Source organism: Notamacropus eugenii, chromosome 3 (genome assembly GCF_028372415.1).
Source record: "Notamacropus eugenii isolate mMacEug1 chromosome 3, mMacEug1.pri_v2, whole genome shotgun sequence".
Lineage (NCBI taxonomy): Eukaryota > Metazoa > Chordata > Mammalia > Diprotodontia > Macropodidae > Notamacropus > Notamacropus eugenii.
The window spans coordinates 279163895-279184993 of record NC_092874.1 but is presented as its reverse complement, the minus strand read 5'-3'; the positions used below and the strand labels follow the sequence as shown (position 1 = coordinate 279184993).

At 41.6% G+C, this 21099-nt stretch overlaps 1 protein-coding gene across 3 annotated transcripts in view; it reads right to left on the bottom strand.

The window, feature by feature from the left end:
- CFAP54 (cilia and flagella associated protein 54) overlaps positions 1-21099 on the bottom strand; it is a 313535-nt gene that overhangs the window by 270981 nt on the left and 21455 nt on the right. For all 3 annotated transcript variants that reach the window (XM_072655644.1, XM_072655643.1, XM_072655642.1), the window contains exons 7-9: positions 19822-19935; positions 19598-19699; positions 2569-2767 (exon numbers count right to left, since the gene is read on the bottom strand). In XM_072655644.1, the coding sequence (XP_072511745.1) occupies positions 2569-2767; positions 19598-19699; positions 19822-19935 (415 nt within the window). The remainder of the gene's footprint in view (positions 1-2568; positions 2768-19597; positions 19700-19821; positions 19936-21099) is intronic.

Sequence of the window (21099 nt, the reverse complement as noted above, 5' to 3'; positions counted from 1 at the left end):
TCCCCAGTGGCCTTACAGTTAACCATAATGATAAAATGTATGTGGGAAGCAGGATTATAAATCACTTCAGAAAACAAACTGGAAAGGGCTGCCATCCAAAGTAGCGAGTTCCCTGTCACGGAAGGTGTTCAAGCAGAGTTTGATAACTTGCAAGGAGGAAATAAAGGGAGATTCTGCTTTCAATCAGGGGGTTATGTCAGAGGTCGGAGGGAGCTGCAGTCTGAGCACTGGACGGGGGGTCAGGAAGACCTGAGTTCAAGTCCAACATCAGGCATTTATTTCCTGGGGAAGTCACTTAACTTCTGCCTTCCTCAGGTTCCTCATTTGTAAAATGTGGATAAGAACAGGACTTCCCTCCTAAGATGGTTGTGAGAACAAAATGAGATAATCCTTGTAAAGTGTGTTTTGGTTTTTTGCCAACCTTAAAGCGATATGCCAATGCTAGCTTTTCTTCTCACTATTATTACTAGTATCATTCCAAATCTAGGACGCTGTGGTTCCATAACCAGAATATTTTGCACAATCAAAGGTAATATGCTTTTAAGTTACTCTGTCTTTCCCAAAATGATTTCGATGGGGTTTTTGTCCATTTTACTCTGATTATTTGAGGGATGTGAAGATAACCCATCCACTCGGAGGGAGTCTTGTCTCCCCAAACCCTCACACCAATTCCCCGCCTCCCCGGGATATCCCCCCCCGCCAATAACCTGCTGAGTCTCACCTTTTGTCTTCTCCCTCGTCTCTTGGAGCTGATGAGTTCCCATGTCTTTTTAGTCACCCTCCATCCCTCCCTCTCTGTTCCCACAACCATATCCCAAAATGTACTCTCATGCACTCCCTGGACTACTGTGACACTCTTCTGCCATCCACCTATCCTCTCCCCCCTGCCCCTCCCACCCACCTCTCCTCTGTGTTGCTCAAAGAACCACCATTTTCTATGCACGGATACACTCACATCCCTCCCCTGTTCAGCAACCTACAGGGCTCCCCATTGCCTACTGAGCCAACTTCAAATCTCTTTGCCTGATGTTCAAAGCCTCTCACTTTAACCTTCCACTCTTCTCTCATGTCCCCGCAGTCTCCCTAGAATACTCTTTCAGCTGATAAACTGTGTTCCATGTACCTGGCAATGTCCATGTTGTCTCTCCCGTTAGAATATCTGCTTTGAGAGGACAGGGACTGGTCTTTTTACCTTTATTTAGGTCCTCAGCACTTGGTCCAGTTGCCTAGTGCAGAGTGACCCTTGATGGATCCCTGGGCATTGACTGATACTCAGAAATGCTCTGCAAACTCCTGGTTCTGTGACTTTCCTCATATCGGTGCCCTGCGCCCAGAATGCCCTCCCTCCCTTCCGAGGCTTGTTGAATTCCTAACCCACCCTTAAAATTCCACCTTAACTACTGCCTCCTTCATGAGACATCAAGGTGACTCAGGGGATGGAGTGCTGGGCCTACAATCACAAAAGATCCAAGTTCAAATCCAAGCTCTTACTAGCTTGTCACCCTGGCAAGTCACTTAACCTCTGCCTGCCTCAGTTTCCTCATCTGTGAAATGGGAATGATAACAGCACCTACCTCTCAGGGTTCTTGTGAGGATCAAACCAGCTAATATCTGGAAAGTGCTTGGCACATAGGCATTTAATAAGTACTTGTCTCTCTTCCCTTCACAGGCTCTTCTCTGATCCCTTTGGTCAGTATGTTTTGCACCTTTCTAAATAAACTTATCCTTTGACACTGTATATCATCATTAAGTCTCATCCCTCAGAATCCTAGATTTCAAGCTCCATAGGGATTGAGCCTGTGTCTACTTCCATCTTCTGTTTCCCCAGTATCTATCACAACACTGTACTATGGCTAATAAATGCTTGTCAAATGATTGAGGGGATGAAAGAACTCAATTTCCCATGAGAGAGGGTAGTAATTTGAATGAGCACTAGACTGAAAGCCAGATATTATGTTGTTCCTGTGATTTTCCTTGATGACTATATATTAACAGGAGGCATGAATGCTTTGGGGGCAGCTAGGTGGCACAGTAATAGAACTTCAGCCATGAATTTGGAACCCCTGAGTTCAAATTTGACTTCAGACACTTCCTGGCTATATGACCCTGGACAAGTCACTTCACTCTGTTTGCCTCAGTTTCCTCATCTGCAAAATGAGCTAGAGAAGGAAATGGCAAACCACTCCAGTATCTCTGCTAAGAAAGCCCCAAAAGAGGTAATGAAGAGTTAGACATGATTGAAAATATGTGAACAACATATGAATGGTTTTCTTCTTTGGCCATTCTTAGTGGAAAAGTAATGAGATACCTTAAAAATTCTTGAAAAAAATCTATAAAGATGATACAATAAGAATGTATGGCAGCATTTTATAACATCTGTTTAGGGACCATAATAGGCATTTGGCTCACTGTCAATGAAAATGCAAAATCGTGGACGTATGAGGTGATGCTAATGACCCATTGTCAGTAGAAAGTGAACCTCCCATTACGACCCCTCAGCCACACAATGAACCATTTCCCAAGCTCTAAACATTCCACTGCCAGATCTTGTATAGAATCTGTCTTCACCTGAGAAGAGCTCGCCACCTGCCATGAAGAGTTCGGCAAAGACCTCCCGAACCTCGAGCTCCTCTGATGCAGGAGGACCTGTCTGCAGCACTCGCCTTCTTGGTTCCGAAAGGGCTTCCAAGACAGCCAGAAACTGGGATGAGGGGCAGTCAAACATCTCGACCAACAGTTTTTCTGTGGGAGTGCGGGGCCATTGCAGCTGGAATCAAAGGCAAAGTAAAAACCTAGAGGGGTCCACCAGGGCTATCTATTTCCCCTCCTGCATCCAGCCCCTCCTGTGTTTCCATGATCCATAACTACCCCTATTCACTGCGTAGCAACTGACGTTCATCCAGTCCTCAGGTCCATCTCCCAGAGGGGCAGTGGGGCAGGGGAGGGTGAAATAACGGAGGCGTTAATTTTCAGGAGAAAATAACAGAGAAGAATAGCACATTTTGCTCCAGGTGTCTCTACTCCAGTGCATGCCATCCCGGGTAATAAACAGGAAATGTTAACCAAGGTCAGTCTGACTGCCAAGGAAACAGCACCGCTTAGCAGAATGGACATGTCATGGCTAGACAACGTTCATGGAAGGGAGGGGTTATGCCACATCCAAAGGGCACAAGCCAGTCAGGAAAAGGAGAGGCATCACCAACTCAAAAAAGGACTCTCCTCTACAGAAATCCATGACCATATGGGCAAAAGCATGGGTAGGAGAATTTAAGTAACATTAAAAGGAGAAAGAAACAAAAATGATATGATTTTGGACAAGATGCCCATTCTTCCCCCACCTCCCAGCCAGATGAATGGTGGGCATGCTACTTCTTAAAAAATCACAAAACCAGCACAATGGCAATAGTAGGGTGGGATAACATGGTGGCTTCAATAACATAATATTGGCTATAAATTTCCATCTGCTAAAACCAGGACAGGTGATAAATTCTTGGCCTGCTTTGCTGACAATTTCATCTCTCCAGAGGTAGTTGATAATAACTGCTGGCATTTATATAGTCCTCTAGGGTTTGCAAGGTATGGTGCATATGTTATCTCCTCCTCAAGAGGTATGGGTTATTATTTCCATTCCCCACCTGTGAGCCTCTCTTCTATTTTACAGATGAGGGAATTGAGGCTGAGAGAGGATCACAAAGTTCCTCAATGTCTGAGGCAGATCTTCCTGCCTCCAAGCCCACCACTCTACCCATTACCCTACCTACCTATTTTATTGGCAACTTCAAAGAGAAATGGTATTCTTAATTGTGCCCAACCCAAGAACCTTTTGAGAATATGGAAGGGTCAGAAATCTCAAGGGATAGTGACCACCATCTTGATGTTCAGAATTGCCAAGGAAGGGAACACTGGGTACAATGCTGGGGTATTCCAGGGCAAGGGATCAAACAATCAAATTACCCTTGTTTCAAAATGATAGCATTATTTGCACATCCATTTTCTGAATGGTTCTTTCTGTTCACCAAGACTTGTTACTCCAACTACATGTTAGACTAAATCGGGGATTCTTAACCTGGGGTCCATGAACTTGTTTGGTCTTTTTTTTTGTCTTTTTTCTTTAACATTTTGATAACTACATTTACTTGTAATCTTCTGTATTTTATGCGTTTAAAATATTCTGAGAAAAGGCTTCAACACACTGTCAAAAAAGTCCAGGACACACACATGCACACACATACACACACACACACACACACACAATTGGTGAAGAATCCCTCCATTAGATTTTTGGAAAGCAGAATTCAAAGGGTTAAGAATCCCTGAACTAAACCAAAGGTGGGAAGGAAGAAGTTTTATGATTGCTGGGAAAGTAAGTTTCAAGATCTTCCAGAGAATAGATACATATTATGCCATGTCTGGAACATCTAAATTCATTAATGGTGAGAAGTCCTAGAAAAGACAGTCCTGGTGATACAATCGCAATTGATCCTAATGAGGAAGAAAGGAGGGAAGACCAAAGACCAAAGAAAGGAGGGAAGCCAAAGAGAGGAATGTAGTCAAATAGAGAATGCTCCACCAAGCTCAGATTTTTTAAAGGATCCATAAAAATGGTTGTTGTCCTTCATCTTCAAAGAAGACCAAAATGGCATCACCATTGTAAAGTGAAATTTCAGTGTGTCCAACTATGGCTGATCAAACCAGTATGAGCTCGGAATGCTCTACCACAGGTTGGGCACAGATAGTCTGTTTGAATATTTGGGGTGGATATCCCAAATTTGTGCATCTATCCTGTGTTTACTTTGTGCTGTCTCAATTCTGCTTTGTTCAAAGAGCACAGCACCTTTTCTTTCTTATGTGGGCACACCATGTTGAGCGGTCCTGTGCCAGTGTCTCCCATGTTGCACAGTCAAATCCAAAGTTCTTGAAAGAGACCTTGAGAGTGTCCTTGTATCACTTCTTCTGGCCACCATGCGATCACCTGCCCCATGTAAGTTCTCCATAAAATAGTCTTTTTGGCACGCGTACATTTTGCATTCAAACAATGTGGCCAGCCCATCGGAGTTGCACTCTCTGAAGCATAGTTTGACTACTTGACAGTTCAGCTTGAGCAAGGACTTCAGTGTCTGGTACTTTATCATGCCAGGTGATCCTCAGAATCTTCCTAAGACAGTTCAAGTGGAAGCGATTCAGTTTCCTGGCATGGCACTGGTAGACTGTCCATGTTTCACAAGCATATAACAATGAAGTCAGCACAACAGCTCTGTAGATCTTCAGTTTGGTAGTCAGTCTAATAACTCTTCTCTCCCAAACTTTTCTTCAGAGCCTCCCAAATGCTGAGCTAGCTCTGGCAATGCTTGCATCAACCTCATTGTCAATGTGTACATCCCTGGAAAGTACACTACCAAGGTAAGTGAATTTATCCACAACATTCAAAACTTCTCTATTTGTTGTAACCGATGGTTCCATGTATGGATGGTGTGGTGGTGGCTGATTAAGCACCTGTGTTTTCTTGATGTTAATTATTAGGTCAAAATTAGCACAGGCAGCAGAGAATTGATCCATACTTTGTTGCATCCCAGCTTCAGAGGCTTCATTGAGTGCACAATCAGCTGCAAACAGAAAATCATGCACCAACACTCCCTCTATTTTGGTCTTGGCTTGTAACCTTTTCAAATTGAACTTACCATCAGTACCTTGATGCCGTGTTCATTCTCATTGAAAGCATTTGTCAACATGACTGAAAACATCATGCTAAAAAACATGGGAACAAGCACACAGCCCTGTTTCACGCCATTGGTGACTGGGAAGGCACAAGAGCTTTATCCATTATCCAAAACCCGGACAAACTTGCCATCATGAAATTGATGTACAATATTGATGAACTCTGGGCAACCAAATTTTGACATAATTTTCCATAAGCCCTCATGACTAACAGTGTCAAAGACCTTGGTCAGATCTACAAACATTGTGTACAGACATCTGTTCTGCTCCTGGCATTTCTCCTAGAGTTGTCAGGCAGCAAACACCATATCGACTGTTCCTTGGCCCTTTCTGAAGCCACACTGGCTTTCAGGTAGATGACCATCTTCCAGGAGAAAGATCAACCTATTAAGGAGGACTCTAGCAAGAATTTTGCCAGCAATGACTAAGAGAGAGATCCCCCCGTGATTGTTACGGGACAGTCTGTTCCCTTTACCCTTATTGAGATGGACAATGGAGGCATCCTTGGACTCCTAGGGGATAACCTCCTCTTGCTATATAACCTGGAAAATTTCAGTCAGCTTTTGTATGAGCAATGGTCCCCTGACCTTGTAAATCTCAGCTGGAATGGAATCAGCACCAGGTGCTTTGCCACATGAAAGGAGCCTAATGGCCCTCAAAACCTCTTCTTCCATTGGAAGTTCAGCTAAGGAGGGACTGACTTCAAGCTGAGGTAAACGGTCAATGGCCTCAGCATTGATTGATGATGGTCTGTTGAGAACACTATCGAAGTGTTCAGCCCATCTCTCTAGGATCATGTCCTTATCACTAATCAATGTGGCTTCATCAGCACTGAGTAGTTGTGATGCACTATAAGTTTTTGTTCCATAAATAGCTTTCAGGGAATCATAAAAGCACTTTGGATTGTTACTATCAGCATAAAACTGAATTTCATCTGCCTTCTTATTGAGCCAGGAATCCTGCATCTCTCTAAGTTTTGCTTGTACTTTGTTTTTGGTGGAATTAAATGCTGCCTTCTTAGAGGTGGATGAACTATCCTGCTGGTAAATCCTGTGGAGTTCAGGTTTTTCATTTAGCAGCTTCTGAATTTCCCCAACATTTTCATCAAACCAGTCTTGGTGTTTGTGAGTGTTCTGACCCAGATGCAAATTCAGTGTTGTACACCAAATCTCTGAGAGCTGCCCACTCCTTTTCTACTCCCCTGTTGCCAACTGTATGTTGGCTCAACTTTCCCTTCAAACTGTTCACACTCAGAGAAGAGCTCTAATTTGTTGACATTAATTCTTCTGGTAGTCATTTTGCCCTGGGGGGCTGCATTTTTGATGAATGCAAATATTTAGCTTGGAAAGGATAAGTCTATGATCAGTCCAGCACTCTGATATTGCCTTTGTCACTCTCACATCTTGTCTGTCTCTGCTCCTAACAATCACATAATCTATTAGATGCCAGTGTTTGCTGTGAGGGTGCATCCGTGAAGTTTTATTGCATTTAGGTAAGCGGAAAATAGTGTTGGTGATGAGAAGGTCACGTGATGCACAAGTCTTCAGCAGTAAATGACCATTGCTGTTTCTGTTTCCAATTCTATTCTTCCCTAGGACTCCCTACCAAGTCTGGTAGTCTGAGCCTACTCTAGCATTAAAGTCAGTATTATAAACTTGTATTAAAAACCAGTATTATAAACTTGTCCTCTTCTGGCACATTGATGATAAGGGTCTCTAAGTCTTCATAAAATTTTTCTTTCACTTTATCAGGGTTTGTCATGGTGGGAGCATAGGCACTGATGATGGTGGCATGGCGTTTTCCTGTGAGTGGCAATCACATTGTCATGAGCCTGCCATTCACTCCTTTTGGCAGGCATACCAGCTTGCTGTTTAGATTAGTTCTGATTACAAAACCCACACCAGCTTCATGGCATTTCCCTTCAGATAAAGGTGTATCCAGCTCCAACTTCAGTAAGCTGGCTTTCATTTACCAACCTTGTTTCACTCAGGGCTGCTATTTGGATGCGATACCTACAATAAGAGCAGTTCTTTCAGGTCTACCGGATTTTGTGTTGTCTGTTAGTGTGCACACATTCCATGTGCAGATGGTGAGTGGAATCATCTTTGCAGATGTTTTCATATTTTTGTGTTTTGACCACATAATGGGATTCCCCACCTGCCACAGTAATCAGGCCAGGGTTGGGTAAGCAGGCAATGCTTAGGGCACCTTTTCTAGCCCCCTTTCTCATACCAGGAGGTGAGCAGTGCAATCCTTAAAAGGCTGCACAGACACCCAGGGGGTTGCCCAGTCCCACTGCTGCTTCCAGCGAGAAACAACCCTATGGCCTGGGCCACCTGTGTACAGGGTCATGACTACAGCTCCTAGTGTATCCGCACCTGCTGCTTCATCACTTGCTTGTCACCACAGGGCTTTAAGGCATAATAGTGAAATGGTGGGTGATGTCTTTTGATCGTGTGTAAATTGGATTTAAGTGAGGCAGAGCTGCACAAAGTCGTCAGCCTCACTCTCTCCTCCAGAGTCATCATAGTCCAGTGGCAGGACAGAGTCAAGACAACTGGCCATGGTTCAGTATGCAGTGGATGACCTTGGCAACTTTGGTGTCTGACCAAACTCTAAGCACTTCACATTGCCTGCTTCATCTGCCTTCATGGCCGTTGGAACAAATTGTTCTCATCCGCCCGTTCCACCAGATGAAAACTCACCAATGGGTTTGAGAAGCCTTGGTTACCCTCAACCTGGTTTGGCCGGTCTGCCGAAATGGTTTACCAAGGTGTGGCCGCTGCACATGCTGCTTCTTGGAGCCACAGGTGAGAATTAGGCAGAATAGGTGGACACCAAAGGTGGAAAGAGCCCCAAAAAGTGCTCGGCAACCATCACACCAAAGGTACTGGTCCTCCCTGAACACACCCTACACCCCAAAGGATCTATAGATAAAAGCATATAACCAAGGACAAGAGTATAACAGGTTGATAAGAACAGAACAGGAAATGTAAAGGCCAGAAAGAGAAGGATCTGGCAGAAAAATGCTAAGGACAAAAAAAGGTTGGGTTTTTGTTGTTGTTTTTCAGGTTTGTTTTTTTTAAAGATATGCTCAAAGCAATAAGAATAAGAAAAGGTTAGGCCCACTGCTTGAAGCAGGCAAGGAAATGTGAGTTATACTGAAGAAAGAAAGAAAGACTGAGATTTCTCCTCTACTTCCATCTACACAATCAATGAAAACTCTATCAAATAGGGAAAGACAGAAAAGGAATGTTAACAAAGGAAATGAAACTCAAAACAGCACTTTGCTCCTTTAAATGAATTGAATTCTCCAGGCCAAGATGAAGTGTTGCAAAGAATCATCAAATCCCAAAGATGAAAGGGACCTCCAAGGTTGGCGAGTATATTTAAGAAACTTGCAGATGCTATATCTCAGAATTGTCAGTAATCTTTCAGACTTGATAGAGAATAGGATTCTAAAAACTAGAGATGGAGAGGTGAGGTTCTGATTTTCAAAAGCGTGTTCAGTTCCAGAAACTATAGACTATTGGACTTGACATTGTTCCTAAGCAAAGTTCTAGAATAAACTACTCATCAGACGGTATGTGCAATTATCTAGGAGTCATTGTGGATTCACTGAATACCTATTGCATCAAACTAACCTAGGGTCACTAGACTGGTTCTTCATTCACTTATTTGTTTTCCCATTTTTCTGTGTGGACACAACGGCCAAATTCTTTTAATTATTATGATTCTTATTTATGAGACTACAATGTTTCTGGGCTCAATGCAATCAGAACAATGACATCCACGAACAAAGGCTTTGGTAGGACCTCATCATCTAAAAGGGTTTTGCCCTTCCAAGTATGCTTTGTACTGGACTCTCACTTGGTGACATCAGAAGCTCTCATGAGTTTAACATCCTCATGAAGATGAATCCCAGATCCATTTATCCAGCCCTCATCTCTTCCTCAAGCTCTGGCTTCACATCACCAATTGCCCATTGTACATTTTAAACTTTACGTTCTGAAAACCTGTCCAAAATAGAATTCCTTTTCTTCCTCCCCTACCCTTTCCAATTCAATTCTCTTCCAAATTTCTCCACTTTTTTTCAAGGGAACCACTATCTTTCTATAACTTCAGAAGAGATCCTACCATATTTCATCCTGATCAGACCTCATCTGAAATTTTTTTTCAGGTTTGGTCCCACATTTTAGAAAGATTAATGACAAGCTGGAGTGCCTTCCAAAAGAGGGCAAAAAGCTAAGTCACATAAAGAATGTTAAAAGAACTGGGAATATTTCATCTAGAAAAGACTAGAACTGAAGGGGACAGGATTCCTAACTTCAAATATTTAAAGATCCATCACACAGAAGAATTGGGTGTATTTACAACAGAGATCAAAATGAAGGCTGTTAAGGAAACATGTTTTAATTCAATGTTAAGAAAAACTTCCTAAAATAAATGTACAAAAATGGAATGCGGCTGTTCCCCTTCCCCACCAGGCTGGCCCTTGAGAATACTGTCCAAGACAAGGCAAGCCTCCATTGTGCCTAACCAATAGGGACCCAGCCCAAAGAGCCAAGCATGTAGTGGCATGTGGTTACACTAAGGCTATCTGACTGCAGCAAAAGCAAAGAAGCATAAGGCACAAAAGTGTGTGTGGATGCGCTCTGCTGCTTATATAATGAGCGCCAAAGCTGTGGGTTCTGGGAATATGACAACCAAAATGGAAAATGCTTTGTTTTGAGATTTCACAAGACCTTGCACGGAACATCAATGGGCTGTTGAAGCTTGTTTCCTAGAAAAGAGCAAGTGTTTTCTCCTTTGCCCTGGTCTACATATAGACGTTAAGTTAAGGAACAAGCACCTAGATTACCCTTGAGAATATATAAAAGCTACCAGATTACTTCAGATACTTGGAGCTTTCTCCTTGAGAGGGAAAGAGAAAGAGAGAAAGACAGGAGGTGATGGAGGAGAAAGAAAAAGGGAGGGAGAGAGAAATAGATCAGGCAGACAACCAGAAAAAGCAGACAGAGAAGTATTTGTTTAATCACTTTCTCTGTGTCATGCAATGGGGATATAACCTCAAATCCTTAGAAAGCCTATACTTTCTCAGGAGTGGAGGTGGGGAGGGAGGAGGACAACACACAAAAGGAAGTTGGAAATAGAGCAGAGGGAAAGAAATGGATAATAGATCTAACCCTAAAGCCCCCTCAGAAACTCTTTTACCTCTGACCTCATTTATCAGGGGTAGTTGGCTATGCCAGGACTCTGCTGGGTTCCCAGGCTACTTGGAGCCAGGCCATCTTTGATGGCTGAGTCCTGGCTGGCAGAGACAGCCTGACTTGCCCCACAGACCCAACATAGAGGGTTACAGGCTCCAAGGGCACTTGGAGGTCATCCAACCCCTTCACTTTACACCCAAGGAAACTGAGACCTAGAGAGGCAAATGGAGGGTAGGAAGGCCAGGATAGGGCAGGTACCAAGCTGCAGAGTCAGGATCTAACCAGAATTCCCCTCTCTCCTATCCTAGGGCTTTCCTCCCATTCCTCTTCTAGTCAGAGCTACTTCATGAATGCTCCTCATTGACAGTCTTTTCTGTTCTCCTTAGCCAAAGCAGCTTCAGTTGCCTCAGAAAGGAACATACTTTGGCAAGTATGTGGCAGGTAGATTGGAGAGAGGAGAGACTGAAGGTAGGGAAGACCAGTTAGAAGCTATTGACAGAGTCCAGGTTCTGAGTGCCTCAACTGCCTGTGAAAGTACAGAGAAGGGGGTGAGCCCAAGACATATGGCTGAGGTGGAATCAACAAGGTTTGGCAATGGCCTGGACATGAAGAAGATGGTGGCATCATGAGTGCTGCAAGGTTTTGAACTTAAGTAACTAGAAGGGCGGTGGGGTCTTCAACAGAAAAACAGGGAAACTGAGAAGAGATGTGGATGAGGTAGAAAAGACACAGAGTTCTGTTTTGGACCTGTTATCTTAGAGAATTATGTGACAAAGGAGAAAAAATTTGTACATAGTTCAATATAGATCAGGAGTTCTTAATATGGGGTGCATGAACCTTTCCTTAATGCCACTAGGTCTTAGGAACCTGACCCTAACTTCCTAAGGGAACTTAGGAATGGGAAAAAAATGGGATGGGAAAAAAAAATACACTTTATTTTTACTAACCAAAATTTAGCATCTCCTTCAATTACTTAAAAGCATTATTCTAATGAGTCTACAGGTGCTGCCAGACTGCCAAAAGGGACCATGACACAAGAGAGTCAAGAACTCCTGTGATCGATTTTGAGAAAAGAGATTTCAAAGACCTCAAGAAAGACGAGGTCAGATCTTGTGGACTAAGGTTCTCAAGGGGAGTCAGACTGCAGGGGGAGGAACACTTTCAAGAAAGCAATTCTGAAGGCACAAAGAGAACATTTTGAGCAAGAAGGAAAAGGGGGAACTGTCTAATGAGACCAATGGGAACATAAAGTTTGCATCCTCCAAAACACTGTCTTAAGACATACAGAAGATGAAAGCAGGGGCAGGTAACAGAGGATGAATACAAAAATGGCACACACTCCTATGAGAATTGTCAAAAGTGCTAAAGCTTAGAATGAACTGAGACTGGAGAGAAATGTTAAGAACAGCCAAGGTTTGTTTGGTTTTTTAAAGCTATACTAGGAAAATGAGGAGGATCAAAGAAAGGATAGGATCTCTGCTCTAGGTGCATGGGGAAATGATAAATACCAACATAGAGAAGGCTGAGAGATCCAGCCCTTATTAGTTTCTGTCTTCTTTGCCATTGAGAATCATCTTTCAACTGTAAAGGACAGAAAAATTGAAGCTAATGAGCAGTTAATACCCAAGGGAAGTAAGGAGATTAGAAGAAAGCCCCTCACTGCTCTTGAGTTCAAGTCACCAGACCCAGATGAATGACATCCTTCACTCCTTAAAGCCCTGGCAGACGTCAGTCATGCAAACAAGACATAAATGTGGTAAACTAGAGGTAGAATCAGAGGGAAGGAGCCAGCACAAAATGAAACTGGAAAAGGCTTCTTGCAAACAGTAGGACTTGAGCTGGGACTTCCAGGAAGTGATGGCTGAGCCATTGTTAGGGTAGTGCATTGCAGGCTCACCAAGAAAATCATAAACAGTACTGAGAAGCATAGCATCCATAGGATCCAAGCATGGTGCAGGGAATATAGCATCCAAAGCTTTGGGTGTGAATCCTTCCTCATACGCTTAATATCTGTGGAAGCCTAAACAAGATGCTTAACCCCTCTCAGCCCAGTCAGTCACTTCATCTCTCAGTTGTCAAACCTAAGGCTTGTTTCTTGGTCTTCTTTCTTCTAGATCTATCTCTGTGTGTCTTTTCAAGCTGTTGATCACCTCCTTCTCCCAGGTACTCTCTCTCCACTATGATTTCATGACACAGGTTTCATCTGGTTATCCTTCCAGGCTGACCGCTCCATCTCAGGCTTTTGTGCTGGATTTTCATCTATGGTATGCCCTTAGCTGTCACACAAACCTCTGTTCTAGGCTCTCTTCTATTTTTTACTTGATACTTTTCTTACCTAATCAGCTCCCATGAATTTATATCTGTGTGTGTGTGTGTGTGTGTGCGTGTGTGTGTGTAATCTGCAAATAGAAAGACTGAGACATAGTTATCCAGTGGCCTCTTGAATATCTCCTCACACTAGGCGTATCCTATAAGACAGGACAGACCTGATATGTCCAAAACAGAACTCATTCTCATTCTCTCTCCCTTCAAACCCTCTTACTGTCAAGAACACTGCAATTCTCCCAGTCGCCTACACTTGCATCTTCAGTTCTGTCCTCCCTCCCACACATCCAACTGCTATCAAATCTCATCACATCAACCTCCCCAACATCTCTCATATAAAACCCTTTTCCCCAGTTCCACATCAACTACCCTGCTGTAGATTCTTACTTTCTCTCACCCAGACATTTGCAATACCTTTCCAATTCATCTCTCTGCCTCAATTTTCTCCCCACTATGATCCACCGTCCATTCAGTTGCCAAAGTATTTTCCTGAAGCAAAGATCTGATAATGTCACACACCACCCCCACCTAATACACTCCCTCTTGCCTCCAGAATCATACAGAAACTTCTCTGTATGGCTTCTTCTTCACAGTTAGGACCCTTCACTTTACACTTTCTTCCTCTCTATACAGTCTGATCAAGCTACACCAACTCGCTTGCTGTCCTGGGCAGAAAACTCTCTAATGCTGGGCACCTTTTCACTGGTTCTCCCCTGCATTTAGAACATTCTTCCTACTCACATCCACCTGGGAGCTTCCCATGGTTTTCTCAAGACTCAGCTCAACTCTCCCTCCCTGCAAGAAGCCTTTCCCAGTCCTTCCATCTGCCAATGCCTTCCCTCTGAGAAGACTCGTAATTGACCTTCTATAGATCTTATATTTCTTATTCATTTACATATTTCTCACTTACTAAAAACATGAGTTCCTAGAGATTCTTTGTATTTGCCTTTCTTTGTTTCCCCGGTGCTTAGCACAAAGCTCGGCACACAGTAAATGCTTAATGATTATTGACTAACCAGCTGAGTGAAAATTAATTAGTTGGACTCAGTAACCCCAAAGTTTCTTTCTAGCTCTAAAGCTAAGATTCTATTTGATTAAGGAAACAAGAGTTCTGCTGTCCCAGGTCAGAGAACATCTAAAGTATTGTGTTCAGTTCTGGGAGGCAGGGGAGTGTAACATTTTAGAAATGATACCACTTAAGCAAAGGGTGACCAGAATAGTAAGAGACCTCAAGGTCATGTCACATGAGTATCAGTTAACCTCATTGGGAATGTTTAGTAATGAAAAGACTTGGAGGAGCAGGGGGGAATAGAGAGCTGTCTTAAAGTATCTGAGGTATTCTTATCTATCTATCCATTATTCTGTTTGGCCCCTGAGGACAGAATCAGAAGTAGTGGGCAGAAGGTGAAAAGCGGTAAAATTAGACTTGATACCAATAAAAACTTCCCAAAAATTAGAGTGATATCAAAATGAAATGGCCTGTCTGAAGAGACAATAGGTTCCTTCTCACTGGAGGGCCACTTGCCAGCTATGTGGTAGAGAGAATCCCTTTTGGGGTGGAACAGATGACCTTTGAGAGCTCTCCCACCTTTGAGATTTGGTGGTTGTGCACTAGTAATATTATTCTGTTTGACTGAAATAATTAATGGATTTTGCATAGAGGCTCTACCTTCTCAAATAATTTTGCTGAACAAAGAATCTCTGATAAGGGTGATGTTAAAAATACTAAAAGAAAACCACAACATTTTGGTGAGTGTTCATGCATCTCTCCACTGAGCTCTGGCATCAACCACTACTGTGATTCTTTGAGGATGGAAGTGTTCCAAAATGCATAACCATATAGCATCATTGGGTAGACAACTGCATTAAAAATATGAGGTTCTGAACCAAGGAGTAAGTTGGGATTGTTCAAAGTGCTCCTCAATTTCTCAAATGCAATCCAGATCACTCTTACTCTGATTCAACTTGACTTTCAAATCACTGCCTGTCACTGCCAGATTTGATCTGCCCAATACAAAAGTACCCAGTCATTGTTCTAAGATTTCTTGCTGCCCCATTTGGATGGTGATATTATTCTAACACTGACGATAGCTGCTTACAAGTGATATAAAGATCCCCAATGAGGACTTTGAGCAGCAATGAAATCTCCTTGATAAGATGGGAATTCCTTGCTGTGAGCTGGGTTGTCCTACAGGCAGCACATGGAAAGCATGTTGAAAGTAACTGATTGGTTTGCTTCTACTTCTTACCTCCTTGGACTTGTCCTTTATAAGGAAGAAAATTGATAGAGAATCAAAACTAAGGGAGAGGGGAGAGAGAGAGAGAGAGAGAGAGAGAGAGAGAGAGAGAGAGAGAAAGAGAGAGAGAGAGAGAGAGAAAGAGAAAGAGAGAGAGAGAAAGAAGCTAGCCACACACACACACACACACACACACACACATACACACACAGAGATGTAGTTCCCTCAAAAGGAATATAAAAGTAGAGATTGTATCTTGAGTGATATGGCCTCTCCAGGAACTATGTGCTCTAGAGCAGTGCTTTTCCACTCAAGACCCCTTTTCCCAGGCAGCATTTATGGGCACTGCATGGCATGAGGGCATGCACAGTGCAAAGTGTGCATACTATGTGTTCAGAACCAAGGCTGTAATGAAGTCATATAATGCAAGTGCTGCCAGAAACACCTTGGATTCGTTACACGTTTGATTTGGAATTAATTTTTGGTCCTTGCGCATTAAGAAACTTTTTACTGTTGCAAGATTTTTCACAACCCCATACAGTTTAAGAAGCATTGCCTAGAGAATCCTTTGACCTTGGAGATGGAATATATGAAGTTCCAAAGTCAAGCCAAGAGCTAGAGGTCTGTGAGCCAGCTGTAGAAGGGCATGACAGGGGTGGATTAGCAAAGTGGTTCCTGAACCAAGCAGGGTCCAGGACCAAGAAACAGCAGGAGATAAGAGCCATGATGTGGCACAACAAACCCAGATACTGGCCTTCACTGGCACTATGAGATAAGTAGATGTTGAAGGGTGAGTTAAGAGGATTGATTTTCCAAGAAGTGGAAAATACTGGGAAATATGGTTCTAGAATAAGCAATGTAATAGTATAAAGTTTAACAGGCTCCAAAAAAGTTTCACAGTCTTATGTCATGAATACTCTCTCCAAAAATCAGGAGATATTAGACATGGTAAAAACCAGATGACATCACAAAAATGATACAACATGATCTTAAAAATTAAATTAAGGGGTGAGAGGGGAAAGAATTGGGAAAAAGATACAGGGAGAAGCAGAATGAGGTAAATTATCTCATATAAAAGAGGCAAGAAAAAGTTCTTACAGTGGAGGGGAAAGTGAGAGGGAATGAGTGAACCTTTCCCTCATCGGAATTGACTCAAGGAAGGAATAACATACACACTCAACTGGGTATGAAATGTATCTTATCCTATAGGAAAGTAGTGGGGAAGGGGGGATGGGGGTGGGCAGATTGGGGGAGGGGGTAATCAGAAACAAAGACTTTTGAAGAGGGACAGAATGAAAGGAAACAACATTACTATTATGGAAGATTTTTGCCTTCGCAATGAGGGTGGGGAAAGAGAGAAAAAGGGTGGGAATTTGGGACTCAAAGTTATAAAAAACAAATGTTAAAGAATGCTTTTACATTTAACTGGGAAATACAATACACAGGCAATGGGAAATAGAAATCCATCCTACCCTACAGGAAATAGAAGGAGAAGGGGATAAGAGAAGGCAGGGGATGATAGAAGGGAGGACAGAATGGGGAAAAGTGTAATCAGAAGCAAAACATGTTGAGGCAGGACAGGGTGAAAGGAGAATAGAATAACTAGGGGTAGGAGGAATAGGATGGAGGAAAACACAGTTAGCATTAGCAACTGTGAAAAAAAATTTTGAAGCAAGTTTCTCTGATAAAAGCCTCATTTCTCTAACATATAGAGAACTGCATCAAATTTACAAAAGTAAGAGCCATTCCCCAATTGATAAATGATCAAAAGATATAATCAGTTTTCAGATGAAGAAATTCAAGCTCTCTATAGTCATAAGAAAAAATATTCTAACTCACTATTGATTGGAGAAATTCAAGTTGAAACAATTCTGAGGTACCACCTCATACCTATTAGATAATAGGCCAGAAAAGGTAAATGACGAATGTTGGAGGGGATGTGGGGAAAATGAAACATTATGTACTGCTGTCAGAATTGTGGCTTGATTAAACCATTCTACTGAGCAATTTGGAACTACGCCCAAAGAGATATAAAACCATGCATAACCTTTGACATAGCAATACCACCACCAGTTCTGTATCCCAAAATAGATTTAAAAAAAAACAAAATGGAAAAGGACCTATATGCACAAAAAATATTGTCAGCAGTTCTTTTTCTGGGGATAAAGAATTGGACATTGAGGGGAAGCACATCAATTGGGGAATGGCTGAATAAGCTGTGTTATGTAATTGTAATGGAATACTATTGTACTATAAGAAATGAGGAGGAGGATGCTCTCAGAAAAACCTGGAAAGACTTACACAGGTTGATGCAAAGTGAAATGTAATGGGTACAAAGTAACAGCAATATTGTAGGATGATCAGCTGTGAATGACTTAGCTCTTCTCAGCAATACAACGATCCATGGCAACTCTGAAGGACTTAGGATGAAAAATGTTATCCATTCCCATAGAAAGAACTGATGGTATCTGAATACAGATTGAAGCAACTTTTGATTTTTTTTCACTATCTTTATTTTTGTTGAGTTTTTATCTATATTTTCTTTCCTAATATGACTATCATGGATATGTTTTGCATGTATAACCTATATTGAATTGCTTACCTTCTCAATGAAGGGGGTGGAGAGGGAGGAAGGGAGAGAATTTGGAACTCAAAGTTTTAAAAACAAATGTTAAAATTGTTATTTTCATGTAACTGGGGAAAAATTAAATACTAAATAAATACCAAAAAAAAGATACAACATGGAAAATGGGTGCTCCCCAAACATGTCTGCCACCATCTCAGACAACATCCAGGACACGATCCAAATGAATAAAGGATTCTCTACAGGAGGTGAGGCCTCCAGATACTCCTGATATTATGCTGAACACATTAATCCTGAGATCACTACAGATCCTCTTCATTGAGATCCAGAAACACTCAAAAGAGTTTTACTTAACTATCCACAGAGGAAAAGCATGGATGAAAAATGTCTCTTGCTCAGACTAAGATATACCGTGGGATAGATGGCCCACAGAGCTGGTCCATAAGTACATACATCTTGGAAAGGCCCTGCAGATGACAATAAACTCAGCCAAGAACAGAAAAGGAGGAGAACAAATTGTCATGTGTCTGGGAAAATGTACAATGTTCTTAGTGACTCCCAAGTTTCTGCTAAAAATAAATGTCCCTCTTTAAATAACAGTATTCTTCTGAAGCTTCATGGCTACACCTCACAGAACAGAAGTTACTGAAACACTAAGGTTGTAGGTCATCAAAAGGGCAAAGGAGACATGTGACTGGAGAGGGCTGCAGCAGATATGTCCAACATGAGACCCATAACATTCCCAAATATGGCCCACACCAGATAAAAAATACAATTGGGAAATATTTTTTAAAAATAAATAAAAATGCAATAAAGCATAGATAATGTCACTATGTGATTTTCTAAGTCAATTTATACCTACAGGGATCTGGTTTAGTAGTGCCTCCCCTTTCTATTTGAAACCACTGGGTTATCACATATTACCAAACAATTATGTAGTAGAAGAGGTATAAGATATCATCAGAGCGATGTAGAAAAAGTGGGTCCAAAATGGGACCAAAGTAAAGGCTGTGTGTTCTATTGCTACTCAATGTCAAGAATTCTAAGGGGAGGGTCCCAGTACATTGGGTGGCATTCCACAGTGCATTACAGGAGGTGTGGATGAGTTGCTCTCTGCACCGTTGGAGACAGTACCGACATCAAGAAGGTTAAGGATCTTCTGAAGTATTTTAAATCATTAAATCATCTCCTAGCTTGCTGTTTTGGTTATTCCACAAACAGCTGAGAATCCTGTGACTAGATATCACCCAAGATCCATACCTACCCTTGCATGACCAGCCATACCTTCATCTAAGCTGAGCTGATGCCTCAAGTCTAAAGTCTGGATGGCCATTCTCAGCCTTCCATCCCCTAAGAAGGGAAGTGCCCCTGCTTAACAAGGATAAAAGAAAGGGACAATGAGAATAAAAAAAAAAAAGCCTTTTCTCTGTAGTTTCCCATTGATAGAAGAATCAAGAACAGAACTGCTTAACACATAGGCCTTACCAGGCAATATTTTTTACCATAACCCATAATCCCAGACTTACATTCTGTGCCTCCCGTAAGTTAAGTCTTGGTTTCGTTCTGACAAAGTACTTGGTCTTTCTTCGAGGTTCAAAGGCGGCTCTCTTGAAGATCATCACTGCCATCTGCCTCAGGGAGGATGATATTTAAAAATAACAATCAAAAGTATTCTGTGACAATGACTGATTCAGAGACATAACCAAACGAAAAAGGAGGAAGATTTCTCTGATTTCATTCCTTTGGATACCTTGATGGTGGCTTCTCGAAACCTTCTTTTTGCTTCGTCCTGTGGCGGCATGAGGCTCATTACTTCCAGTTGCATTAATTCATCAATTTTTCCCAAACCTCGCCGAGCAAATATCTATTATGGATTATATTTTTTAAATAGTTATGAATAATAGAAAAGCAATGATTACAAATTTGTCAGAAGAGCAATCACATTTCATTCTTCTGTTCTTTTTCTGACATCAAGAACTTTCAAAATAATATATGCCTGAGCTATTTCCTTCCTGGAAGCAATCAACCGACTTTTCTTCAAATATAAAAAGTAGGTAAGCAGTTACATTTGTTAATTTTGCTAAGTAAAAATAACTTCAATTTAAAAATTAAAAATTTTGCTAAGTAAAACTCAGAATTCAAAATGAAACCTTATCCTCCATCTAAATTACAATGAAATTGATCGGCTCATCATTTTTTGAGGTGTTCCAGAGACAATCACCCCCAAAAAGAACTTTTAAAAAAGGTGGAAGATACAATAGTCTCATAAACTGAAGTCAGGTATTAACCTTAACAAAGATCTTTTTGCAATTTTTGCAAAGGTTTCATTGAGGATTCACCCAAATCTCTTTTAAATCATTTAGTAGTCTGAATGAAGCAGATGCTTGGTCCTGAAATTAACACATGAAAAAATTAACCAAGGTACAGAAAAATAATTTAATTTCCAAAAGGAAATGTTATAACCAGGAGTAAATGCTCTTAAGTGTGACATGGCTTAACTCCTTTGACTATTTAATTCAATCCAACAAGCATTTGTTATGTAACTACTATAAACAAAACAGGGCAGCTAAGTGACACAGGGAATAGTGCACGAAGCCGTAAGTCAGGAAGATTCATCTTCTTGAATTCAAATCTGGCCTGAAACACTTACTACTTGTGTGACCCTGAACAAGTCACTTCACTCTGTTTGACTCAGTTTCTTCATCTGTCAAATGAACCAAAGAAGGAAACGTTAAATGATTCCAGTATCTTCGCCAAGAAAACCCCAATGGGGTCACAAAGAGTGGAACTTGACTGAAACAGCTGAACAGCTACTACTACTACAGCTAAGCCACTCTGCTAGATGTTGGGACAAAAATAACCCTTAAAAATTAGAGCTTATAATAGGATGGGAAAAAATAATATAAAAGCAACTCATTTTATATAGTGTATTAAGGATCTTCAAAGAAATCTCCTACTGACATGTTGGTAGAATAAGTATTACACTCAGATGAGAAAACTGAGACTCAGGGGAATTAAAATATTTGCC